At 41.5% G+C, this 12,459-nt stretch overlaps 1 protein-coding gene across 1 annotated transcript; it reads right to left on the bottom strand.

Annotated features, from left to right (window-relative positions):
- Positions 1-729: 729 nt before the first annotated feature.
- Positions 730-9,935, bottom strand: LOC135499612 (uncharacterized). Its single transcript, XM_064790488.1, has 14 exons — positions 9,797-9,935; positions 9,093-9,165; positions 8,157-8,333; positions 7,474-7,704; positions 6,840-6,950; positions 6,549-6,722; positions 6,041-6,268; positions 5,420-5,530; positions 4,301-4,489; positions 3,728-3,961; positions 3,046-3,156; positions 2,481-2,642; positions 1,925-2,149; positions 730-1,605 (listed from the first exon to the last, which is right to left on the bottom strand). Exons 2-14 carry the CDS (start codon positions 9,160-9,162, stop codon positions 1,562-1,564), a joined length of 2,067 nt encoding a protein of 688 aa, XP_064646558.1. The 5' UTR covers positions 9,163-9,165; positions 9,797-9,935; the 3' UTR covers positions 730-1,561.
- Between the last annotated feature and the right edge of the window lie 2,524 nt (positions 9,936-12,459).

A 12,459-nucleotide genomic window follows, 5' to 3' on the forward strand; every position in this document is an offset into this window, starting at 1 on the left:
TGTTATTTTACGGTTTATTTGGTGCATCGCCAAGAAACCATCACACATAGATCCATGTATAAGTTGACAACACTTTTCGTTCTTGAACAACTACCCAATGATAACTGATGGCGAGTTGAACTACAGGCTAGAGAGTGCCATTCTATCATTATCTGATCCATGACCGGTGATGAATAATGGCACCCGACCCACCATCGACTTGTGGTTGGATCTGATTGCGGAATCCGGGGCTTCGATATCCCAGAGGACGATACCCTCACAATATTAATAGGACATTTGGCTCTAGTTGCTTACATTGACTAATGATAGATTTCCTTTAATAGCCTTTGGGGACCACTAGTAATTTGTACCCGACTAGACAACCTATATATTAGTAGTTATATCGGGTGGCGTCAAAAAGTTGTTCAGTTTTATACTGCACCAGCAATGTACCCCGTCGGGTTTCCGAGTGTAACCCCCTCATTGTTTGCGAACGTTAAAACTCAGCGGAAATATAAGAAAACGTGTCGGTCTAACTAAAAGGTCATGGTCTCTGTCTGTCTATTGTAGGGAATCACTGAAATATGGGAACTAACAAGTGTTGCGCTGGAAGTCATGCGACATAGAGGCCAGCCTGAAATGTTGACGCTCAATCTTAATCAGGATGCCGATGGAATTGTCCTAGATCTAAACGTGTCAGATATCAGCGCAAAGGCAAGGATGAGTACACAGCAAAAAGACGACGAGCGATTTGATGAAAATCACGATCTTTTTTTATTTGGTCATTTTTGTCACTGTAAAAATATTTGTAAGCTTATGTTATGCGTTTCAAATATCTTTGTACAAGTACGTGTACATGTAAGTGTTGCACCCAAACATGACAAGGTGCAAATGTCCTCATTGTTGCTCACGTGATCATAGGTTCTACCTCGGTGAATAACGTCGATATTAATTAGTACAGTGTATTATGCGTCCCTGCGACAATGGAGGGGTTCAGAATTCGATAGAAGAACGGGAATGAGAGATTCTTTTGAAAGCATGTGGACTGTTTTTTTAAGCGCTTCTAGACATTAGAGATATTGGAGACAAAATGTTTCATTCCATTTCTGACAACAGGTAATGCTACATTCGCCATCAAAATGCCACATTGTGTTCGTTCGTAGATCAGAATCGGAACCTCTCTATTGCTGACGCAAGCACGTGATACCTTTATATGACGTCATAGATTGACTTTCTGTCATTTGTATGCCAATCAAGGCCTGGTGTTAATAGACCAAGATTGCGATTATGGCGTCATCTGGACGCAATGCATAGGAAAAACAAAGTATATGTCCTTGTCCGTGCTTGCTGTTATCGATGTATTTAAGTAAATCGGATTCCCGGAAGCCCAATTCCTCTGTTTCCGTCGACGTTTCGTTCTTGATTCGACGCGGGCAAAAATATGCCCGCTGCAGTGTAATAAGGCCGCATGACACAGTATCTTAGTTTAGGTGTAGATGTTAATGGCTCTATTACTGAATATGTTAACTTGTAGTACATAGTTGTATATAGGATGTAGCGCAGTCTTTTTCATCGATCCTGTTTACTTCTCCGCCAGGGCCTTGTTAAAGAGCTTCTCCATCAGATCTGAAAGTCAGCAGAAAGTATTAGAAATACGGTCGTTCACTGTGAGAGTTCTACTTCCATTGAACGAAACTGTTTCAGAAATGCAGCAGCCATCTACATGTTCGTGCATGACCCGTTGCGTGATCGTGAAGACTCTACCATACCGCCTCTGAGGAGTGCTGCCTGGCAAACACCTGATGCTACCTGGCGAACACCTGAAGCGCTGGGCAAACTCTGAAGAAGAAATAAAAAAAGGAAGAACAATTCAGAGGACCCCCAGGACACCTCTCTATTAACGACACAACTTTACTGTTTAATAGAGATGATCTACTGCACTTACCATCGACCTTGATACGATCCGCGGAAGGGTCTGTCAGGAATGTGCCGATGACGGCATCCGCGTACATCTCGTCAGTGAGTTGGCATTTCTCTCCGAGCCAGCTGATCAGCTCAGCCCTGCTCATCACACAATCACCGTCAGAGTTGTGGGCGTGAAGCGACAAGAAAAACTTTTCGAATATTTCACTCCTGAACCATTCGTCCGCGCTGACCTGACCGTCATTGTCTGCAGAGAGAAAAACGTAACTTTTTAAATTTGATGTGAGAGCATGCGTAACAGCTGTAAAAAGTTGGATCATTCGGTCATCCAAAAGGTATTAGGACAATGACCCCGTTATACGCACGGTGATTTGTCAAAAATGGCTACGAACTGGACACCTATATCGGACCTTATACGTACTGATAACGTTTACACACTACGGTCGTCCCCAGTTCTTTTAAAAAAAAAATTTTTTATTGAATTTAATCTGCTAGTGTCGTGTTGTTTATGAATGAAAAAGACAACACATATGAAAATTTAAGAGAGCAGTAATTTATCAAGTTCGCCGTAAACTTACTGACGTCCGCTTTATCTATTCCTTCCAACCTCTTTGGGAGTAGTACTTTGAACATGTCACAGCTGTAAAGGGAGTGGAGTTCATCCTCGGCCTGTTTCTTAGCGACTTCCTTTGTTATGGTCGTACTATTGCCGGCGAGCTTCTTGAACTCCTCTAGGAGAGCTGAAATCAAAATTATTTTAAAGGGGATATCCTATGAATTACCAGGTCATTCTCTCCGTAGCTTACTCAAAAAGTACTGTTAAAGAAAGTCACGCCCCCAACCAGTTAATTCCATGATCGCGCAAAGCAAAAACTAAGGCAAACATGCTCTGACTCTGGCTTAAATTTATACACTTGTTCATGTAATGTGACACTGATAATGATATCTCTATATTGATAGCACGTGTAAATGTCTTCTAAGTCGACATTTGAATGTATTACACGCAGGCAGTCACGTGACAACGAGACAGGTCATGTGACTAGTGGTCACGTGACAAAGAGGCACTGTATCTTAGCCCGGAGACTCGACACCAGCTTTCGTTTTTTTCTAATACGGGTAGATGGAAAACCGATCGTCACTTACCTTTTTCCTCTTTCTCAGACAGGGCGAAGTTGTCTTTGATTGCCTCGATCACTCTGCCGACGAGGACATCATCGGCTGGGAATGCTACCTCGCAGAGGCGTAGGGCGAAATCTGAAAACGGAAATAATTTTGTTGGAAATTAAGTAGATTGAATAAACAATACTAGCATATACCCGTGCTCTGCACGGAGTTGTTGGGAACTGTGAACGCAACGGCCAAGGAGGAAATATTGCGACGTCAACAACACGGACATGGTTTGGGTTGTTTTGTTAGCTGTTTAGTGGTTAAGTGTGCAATGGTTTGAAACAAAACATCATCCAAAATGCACTTTTTGATGCATTAAGGTAAGGAAATACGGTACTGTCCTGTTTGGGCAATATTGATGACTATGTCACAAAAAAAGCAAGGCCATTGAGCGCGTAATAAAGTCGAAGTTCGCGCGACAAAAATCTCCAACTGTGAAATAATATATAAGATGCTTTTCTCATGTCACAGTGAGTGTGGCTGTCACACCCCATGCAGTGAACCGGAGCAGTGTATAAAAGAACATAGAATCTTTTCCCCTGGACATTCTATCCTAGGACATTTCAAACTCGTATGTGGGGTGGTCAGTGACCAAACCAAATTGAGCGAAATAATTCGGAATAAGCCGGTTGGGGTTCATGGTGAAGAAGCTACTTACTCCATGTATCAAGTTCCACTCCAACGTCTTTTTCGTCTTTCATACCATTCATCACTGCGCTAGCGTACAGGTCCAAATCGCCCTCGAGTCCAAGGTCCTTCCTTATCCAGGCCACCAGCTCTTCCTTGCTAAGCTTGCCGTCGCCGCCATCCCACTGTTGCATCAAAGCGTTCATTATCTTGTCACTAATCTTATTGAATTCGAATTCAGTCAAAGTGATCTTGCCGTCCTTTGCTGAATAATGAAACATACCTCATCAAAAACATTGAAAGTCGAACTCACGATAAAAAACATGCCTTTACTGAAAAATGTCATGTACATTTCAGTACAAACCTGACGTAAAAGCATTTACTAATCTTTATTCATATCACCATAAAGGATCCTCTATGATATCACCCATTGCATTTGTCATGAAGCCGAGTTATAAGCGTAGTGCTGATGATCGCATTGCCATGAATGATCCATCTTGGGCAAAAAAAATTGTTTGGTGTAAGCCGGGCTTGCAAAATAGTCACTTCCAAAAGACTTACACTTTCACGTTGGTCATTTTAATGAATCACATAATCGACTTACATCTATCCTGGCTCTTCATCGCATCGACTTTTGCCATAACGGTTCCATCAACCGTGTTTTTCCAAAATTCTTTAGGCATTCCACTCGCTTCAAAATTTTCTACGACAACTTTCTTTGCTATATTCTGATATGCGTCCATATCGAGGAAGTCCTTATCACCACACAAGGCTTTAAATTCATCCGCGCATGCTAAAAAAGAAGGAAAATGTAATGATTGGGGCAAATATTTATGATAACAATAATAATATGTAGTTCCTAAAGGTTTTTTAATTTTTGAAAAACCTAAAATCTACGACAACTTTCATTGCTATATTCTTATATGCGTTCACACTGAGGAAGTCCTTATCACCACACAAGGCTTTAAATTCATCCGCGCATGCTAAAAAAGAAGGAAAATGTAATGATTGGGGCAAGTATTCATGATAACAATAATGATAGTTCCTAAAGGTTTTTTAATTTTTGAAAAACCTAAAATGGTTTTTCGACCTACACAAATATGCATAAGTAGCTTCTTCAGCGAAGTGAGACACCTGAGAGTGTTTTCACAATTTGAGGCTTCTCGGTTTACCAAAAAACCGTACGGGCAGCATACGTGTATTGTCGACTAAAAAATATTTGTTTATGAATGGATTTTCAGTCGTTCAAGGACCTTTAATTCTAAGAGCGTGTCACTGGATTCGGCCTTTTCCCTACTGGTTTATATGCCTTGGACCCCTTCAGCGTATGCTATTTTCACAATTAATGCTTTTAGACACCACCCAATGAAACAGCTATTGCCAATTCATGGCACCCAGTGATTCTCTTAGCGCCCCTTGGCGCTGAAGATCAGGAGCTGATCGCCGAACATTCGATTGGTCAAGCGTTGGGAGTGAATCCGCCGTGCGGTTTTGTAGCAAATACCTCATAAAATATATGTTTTGATGCTATGCGCTGTAATACTTAATCAAAGTCTGTCAATGAATTATTGAAATGAGACTCTGGTTTAATAAAAAATATGTTAAACTATTGTACCGTATTCATCAGGACTTTAAAATTCGACATTGTGTTGTCGTGTGAAATTGGGGTGTCGAGATCATCAGAAAAGGACTGTGATTTATTTCCGAGAGGGACTGTACGTACCTTTCTTGTCATCGCCAGATAAGTTATACCTCTTGTGTACTGCCTGGATTACCTCTTTTAGGCGCGACGCATCCGATGGAAATGCCCTGTTGAACAGCCCAGTCACCAAAGCTGAAACCAATTAAGTACACTTGAGTGCCATATTTTCGCGGATTTTGTTAATAACCTAAATTTGCGGAGACAAAAATTGCGAAAATTATTTTTTTATTCATAAATTTTCGCGAATCGCGGAAATTATTAATCAACAGAGTAATGAATACATTGCCCAATTCGTTAAAGCAACGACAATTGTCAGTTTTTGGTCAAAGGGAGAACATATGTACGCCATTGTTACATCCTGTATCCTTTGTTTGTCGTGCAATTCTGGTAACCACACCTACTATGTATAGGGATGACCCCATGCAATGGTACCATACTGAAGAGTTTCATATTCTGTTTTTGCTACATTGGGTGGTACGTTTTGGTGGCATTAACAACTCTAGTTTCACGCCAACAACAGTCAAACCCGTGCCCGTGCATTGGCTTCGTAAAATTTCTGATATTAAAATCTCATTGTCTTCCTTAAAGGTATACATTTGTATTGAGGGTACAAGAAGTTAACCCGTTGAAATGTTATCTTACCACGGCCACTCAATTCCTGTGCGCCCTCTTCCATGAATTCGTGGATGACTGCATCCACGTAATCTTCCGTGTCCTCGGTCAGTCTAAGTTTCTCGGCGACCCAAGGGATCAGCTCCGCACGGTCCGCAACATTGTCACCATCGGTGTTGTAATCCAACAAGGAGGCAAGCAGCCTACTGTAACTTGTAACCCCGAGGAATTCTCCCAGGGTAACTGTACCATCGGCATCTGTAAAATTTATAAAAATTGATTAGAGTCAACATTCTCAGCACCTTTCTTTCAGAACTTTGTACATTGGCCGCCAAAAAGACAGCAGAGCAAGGTAAATTTAGGCCTCGATCGGTGTGAGCGGGATTGGTTTGAAGACAACAGACTGTGTAGTATTTTGCAAGGTCTGGGTTCTTTGAACTACGATCTCGAGGAAAACGTAATGGCAACAAGACGTAATGTTGCTGTTTAGGTGACTGACAATGCTGCCAGACCTTGCGTATCACATTGGTCGACTTACTTCTGTCTATATCATGGAACCTGCTCATCCGGTTGTTGACCGCATGCCGAAGGTCACCACGGGTTTGCTTGCCGAAAGGTAGCCCCTTCAGGTAGCCCCGGACGTACTCCATATACTCCGCCCTTGTGACGGATTGGCGGCCGTTGGATGACTTCATGAATGCCTCGGTTTGAACTGAAACAGAATAGAAAAAATGTCATTGCATACTGCCATCCACACTTAAAAATATCATAACGGGGTAACTAACATTTGTTGAGGTGTTGTGCTGGTATTTCAGCTTCATATACTTACATTCCCGTTCCGCAGGGCTGATGGAGAAGATAGTCATAACTGCTTCAACCACTTTGGCGACACGTTCGTGGGCAGAGGGGCAGATAAGTGCGAAGAGACCATCGATCACATCTGAAATTATTAACAGGATGACGGAATTGTAAATTGTGACTGGTTAAAATTGTATAACGGATGCTTTAGATTTGATGAAAGAAAAGACCGAGCTGGCGGTCCTTCGTTGTCTCAATGAACAACCTGTTGTTGGACCAAAAATGCGTGCAAAAACCAGAGGCTCCAGCGGAGGCTTGTGGACGTAACTTACAGTCTATCCATTGGAGCGGTCCTGGTTTGAAAACCAAGGACCTACGACAGACAGCGAGTAGAGGTGCGACTATAAAGGTTTCAGAGTGAGCGTCTGCCATCAAATTAAAATCTGGCGGTCATTGGTTGCGATGACCACCGCAAACGTTTTTCGTCGCATGCAATCATAATTGTAGGTCGTTTAACAAATGTCGATCGTTTGCGGGCGGTTAAAAACTCATGGAATTTCTCTCTGAGAAGAAATCCAGGACAGAACATCTCATGTATAGAAGTCATTTCAATGAATTGCATATGATGGTAATGACAAAGTTCCGTTTTTAGCATTTAAACTTACCCTGTGTGATCAGATCTTTCTCTGCAGGCCTGGTTTCTGGCCGGAATTCCTTCGAGAAGGCCTCGTAGTCCTTCTCAAGGCTCATGTCACACCAATTTTCGATGAATTTCTTAACTTCTTCCTTGCTCATCTCCCCGTCATAGCCATCACCTTCGCCGCATAGGATGGAGTCCAATTTATTCAAAACTTCCGCGTTGAAGAATTCGGTTTTGGAAACTTTGCCATCGCCGTCTGAAATGAGAAATGTCATATGTAACCTATAGTATAACCCACAAGCTTTTATTTAGCGTATGTCTCGGTTGTTTGGTTGGTGGCTAATCTCACAAAAAAACCCGTTTCGGTGGAGAAGTGCCGAATAATGTAAATGGCTAAATTGCAACAAGAAATTCATGTAATGAGATCAAACAAACTGGAAACCAAAAACATTGATCTCAGCTTCATGCGGCAGAAATTTGGTATATCAAATAGGCCCCTACACATGTTTTTGGAGTTATTTTTAGATCTAACGAATGTAGGCCTACTGTAATAGTTTTGTGTCACCTTGTACGAGTTGGGTTTGTTCGGGTTTTTCGTATCGTTTTTCGATAGCTCTCAAACGCCACCTAGCTGCAAGTGAAGGAACTTTGCACTGTAGCAGTACCAAATAACCACAAACTAACAACAAACTCAATGAAGATACCTACTTGCGTCGCGTTTCTTGATGGCATTCACCTTATATTTCCCAATGGAGTCTCTTGCGGTTTGAGGTAACTGCTTATATCTCGGATTATCAGCGATCTCCTTCTTGATCTGGTCCGCCAACACATCCATCGTGATGAATTCCTTCCCATCTCGCAGTCGATCCCACTTCTCAAGCAATTCTAAAAGCACCAAAAAGCAATGCACCTTATTACCGATGCAGAAGGAGAAAACATCCGCCTTGGAAAAAGCTTTCGACCCAACTTGATTGTATTTTGAAGGGTTGTGGTAAGTATATGTTTCTAAAAAGGCCACGACTAGCTTTAGTGCCTGGGGGTAACGGCGTGCAAAAATAATGCAAGAGAGAGATTATTGGAATTATTCATCCAATGACCCTCCAAAATTTGAATCAAAATGGTAGCTGGTCACAAACACCAAAAGGAGGCTTTTTCCGACTTCTTTAATAACGGTTCACCAACTTTCTCCAGATTTATCCGACAAAAGTCCATCGTTGTCCGGGTTTTTCCTGAAAGGTCGGATTTCTAAAAGACATGTGAAAAAAGAACTTCCCAAAATAGGGCAATAAAGATCGAAGGCCTATGTTGAGTGGGGTTAATGAGGTGCGAACCAAACACTCAAGAGTGACCCTAATTGTGAATACTAATTAGCTCACTCAATTACATGTAGGTCACCTCATTAACCAAATTCAACACAGGTCTATGATCTTTAATCCCCAATTTTGGGAGGCCCTCGAATTTTTTCATAGGCTTTCCAGAATCCGACCTTTCAGGAAAAATGCTGACAATGTCGAACTTTGTCGGATAAATCATGTAAAAGTTGGAGAAACCATTAAGAAGTCGAAAAAAGCCTCCTAGTGAAAGCTCTTTAACTGTGGTATGGTAGCTAAAGCCCTGTTGTATTTTTCTTGAAGTGTTACTCACCCTTCGTCAATTCTTCATCAGGTAAAACACTTTTTTTCAGGCCAGGGAGGAGTCTCACAATTCGGTCCATTTTCTGAAAAAGTACCTATCTGGTTCATAGATCATCGAGTTATAAGCGATTTTTGCTACATAGAAAATTATATGATTGGCAGTTTACTATGAGAAAGGAATCTGAATTTAAAGGTTGTCCATAGGTACCACCTTTCAAAACCTGGGAGGCCGTTCTCTGGAAAACAGAGAACAGACCCCCTACCCTTGAAATTGTCATTAACTTCATTTTGAAGGAGTTCTAAATGGCTTGAGGATTTCAAGTTCTAGCCAAAATGGTGGTGCTCATTCATGGTCAACCCTTAACTCCCATTCTTTTGGCTGTAACTTTTACCTTAATTTAAGAAAAACCCTTTGCTTCAGCTAACGAGCACGACTTCAACACAAAATAAATGTCAGAATGATATGTTCCACGTAAAATGCTATTCCAATCTACTGGGACAGCAATGTTTTAAAATAGTCAGCCGTTTCCTCAAGATTGGTAGTTCTAGATTTCACATCGAACGTTGTAGCGATGACCGAATAAAATTGTCGCAGATACCACCCTTAATACCAATACATTAAGGTTGCAGGTTATGGCCGGCTGCGTGCAGTAGTGAAGCTCACGGGGAATATCACACGGAATGAACAGACATTTCAGACAGGACCTTACCTACCTTGCTTGGGTACGGAAATCGGGATGTATCAATGGTGTGCAGACGTGAAAATGACTGGGCTTTTATGGGCACGACTGTATATACTTGTCCGGGCGGGGTGGCACTGAACTGTAACGGCCTTTTCAAAGTGGGCGTGTTGGGTTATTCGGGACCAAAGCTCAGAATGTTGCAACGTAGGCCTATGGAGAGAACCTACTTTATATAAAGCCTGTTCAGCCTTAAAAACAAGTCATGCATTAAATAACTTAATAATATGTAAGAATATTTAAAGCCAAGTTTTTTAATAGTGTCAAAGGTTATATAATCTTATGGTTAGGGTGACGAGGGGGTTGTCTGTTAGAACAGGTGATGTTGATGATCACTCATTCTAATAGGTTCGGGTTATTATTATTCCTTCAATGCCTTGAAGGTCATTCTAAATGGATGGTCGGGTCGACTTGGGCCACACCATTGGACACACACAAAGGGCGAATGGCATTGATGTCTGTGTGAGCGAGGTGGCAACGACCTGGGCAACAGGTGGGTCAGACTGGTGTCGCCGTGTATTGTGGTTATGTATTGTATGACAAAGTCACTGTGCCAGTACACATAGAATACTTTGTCAATCATTTATTCCATGACCAATGCAGGTTTATGCACGGAGTTGTGTCAATGGGGAAAAAGAGGCATAAACCGGTGAAAAAGTTCGAAATGTCCAAGCGTAAGCGTATGTCCCGGGAACAAAGGATTCTACAATGCAACTTTCCATGTACTCTCTGAGGTGAGATGATGTGCGTTAATACATTGTCGCAATACATTGTCGTCAATTCATTGTCGCACGTGATCTCTCTAGCCACATACATACTATCATTCGACAGAATATACAGGGCCAGTCTCATTCTCGATGGTGCCAGTTTCGACTGCTTCACCAGCGTTGACCCGTTGATACAGCACTCGTAAAGACTAGTGCATATAAACATTTTTGCTTCAGTTTTGTGCAAAAAGGCCGAGTCTAAAAAGAAAATGAACTTTTTAGTAAAAGCATCCACTAGACTTTATTCATCTCACCCATGGGACCGTATTTTACTTGCTACGGCAAGAGAGGTGCGGCAGACATTTAAAAACAACCCGGGTTGAAGCAACCACGCGTGGCCTAACACTTTTTTATGCTAAAGTGATGTTCCGTAACGATGTGTTCTCGACGACTTCTTGTCACAAACAATACTGAGCGCTGAAGAATGTGAGCCGGGACGACGGGAATTATATCTGACCTCCAAATGAATTTTTTGAAGTGCCGAAAAGTCGTATTTAACTACACACGAAGATGAAAATAACATTTTGAAACGATTTTAAAACTCAGTAGGAAATATCGTCGTTTCTTAGATCCAGCACCAGATTCACTGAGCAATGCATAGCCAATTTTCAAAGTGTATAATTTTTATTGTTACATTCTGCATTTTGCATTTGCATACTTTTTTAATGCTTAGAGCATGAAGCTAGTTGGCTTCATAGTCAGAGCAAGTCGGTACACGACGCACAGGCGCGGTGCATGTCATTTCCAGCGGTATTGCCTCCAGTTACCCATACGCACGTTGGCTCTAAGCAGACAATACATTGAGGGTCAAGATGGTCCGGTACTAACTTCCCCTCGTCAGAGTCATTAGAACTACACGCTTGCGTGATAGAGCTTATCTGTGCAAATTATTGGTTCGCAGGAATTCCTTGACAGTATTAATCTGCTTCACTGGTTGCCTTCACAGCTCTCGATAAAGGGTCATTATGACATCATCTAATTGTGACTTGTTCGGATCATCCGCCATGTCCGCTCATCAAGTTTCGAACGACTGCATCCATTCAAAGGAATTGACCTTCAGTGAGCCGATGTCGTATGGACTGGCGTTGCTTAGGCCCTATTGATAATTACTGACCGGATGCACAAGGTAATTGCATGTGTAAATCTTGCACTTTTGGAACGTGTTTCAGAACGTGGTTATAAAAATCGCCCCATTCAAAAATGAGTAAATCGACTTCTAGCTTTTTTTCAAGGACACGGCTTGAGCCAATTTTGACTCGATGTCTTCTTGAAAGTATCTCCCATATGGATTTCAACGTTTCGTTCTTTATGCTATAGGATATAAAATTATTGAAGATGCCAGAGTTTTGATTTACTGACACTGCCATAGTTTCATTGGGGTCTCCCAAAAATATTTGGACTTCGAAAATGTTTCAGAATTTTGAACTTATGAAAAAATTCAACGCTGAATGATGATATGTTTTTGGGACTGATGATGTTTCTTCAATTTGAGCAGAAAAAAAACCAAGTGAAAAAAGATTTTGGACTTTAAATTTTTTTTCATCTTTCAGAGTTCAATTTTTTCACTAAAGTTCAAAATGATGAAAAATGATAATGTCTCTTTATTTTGAGCAGAAAAAAATCAAGTGAAAAAAATTGTTGGACTTGAATTTTATTTTAAAACCGAACATCACTAGGCAACTATACATGAATCGCCATAATGCATGGGTACAATACAACCCGGGGACTTGGACGGCGACGTCATGGCCATGTTGATTAACCCGGGTGGGGACCGCGAGGAAGGTCGGAGCTGAGAAATGAATGCTGCCAAACACTCAAGTCGCATTTCGATCTCATGGCATTTTTGGCGGCTTTTTTAACATAAAATGAA

The sequence above is a fragment of the Lineus longissimus genome, chromosome 15 (genome assembly GCF_910592395.1).
Source record: "Lineus longissimus chromosome 15, tnLinLong1.2, whole genome shotgun sequence".
Classification (NCBI taxonomy): domain Eukaryota; kingdom Metazoa; phylum Nemertea; class Pilidiophora; order Heteronemertea; family Lineidae; genus Lineus; species Lineus longissimus.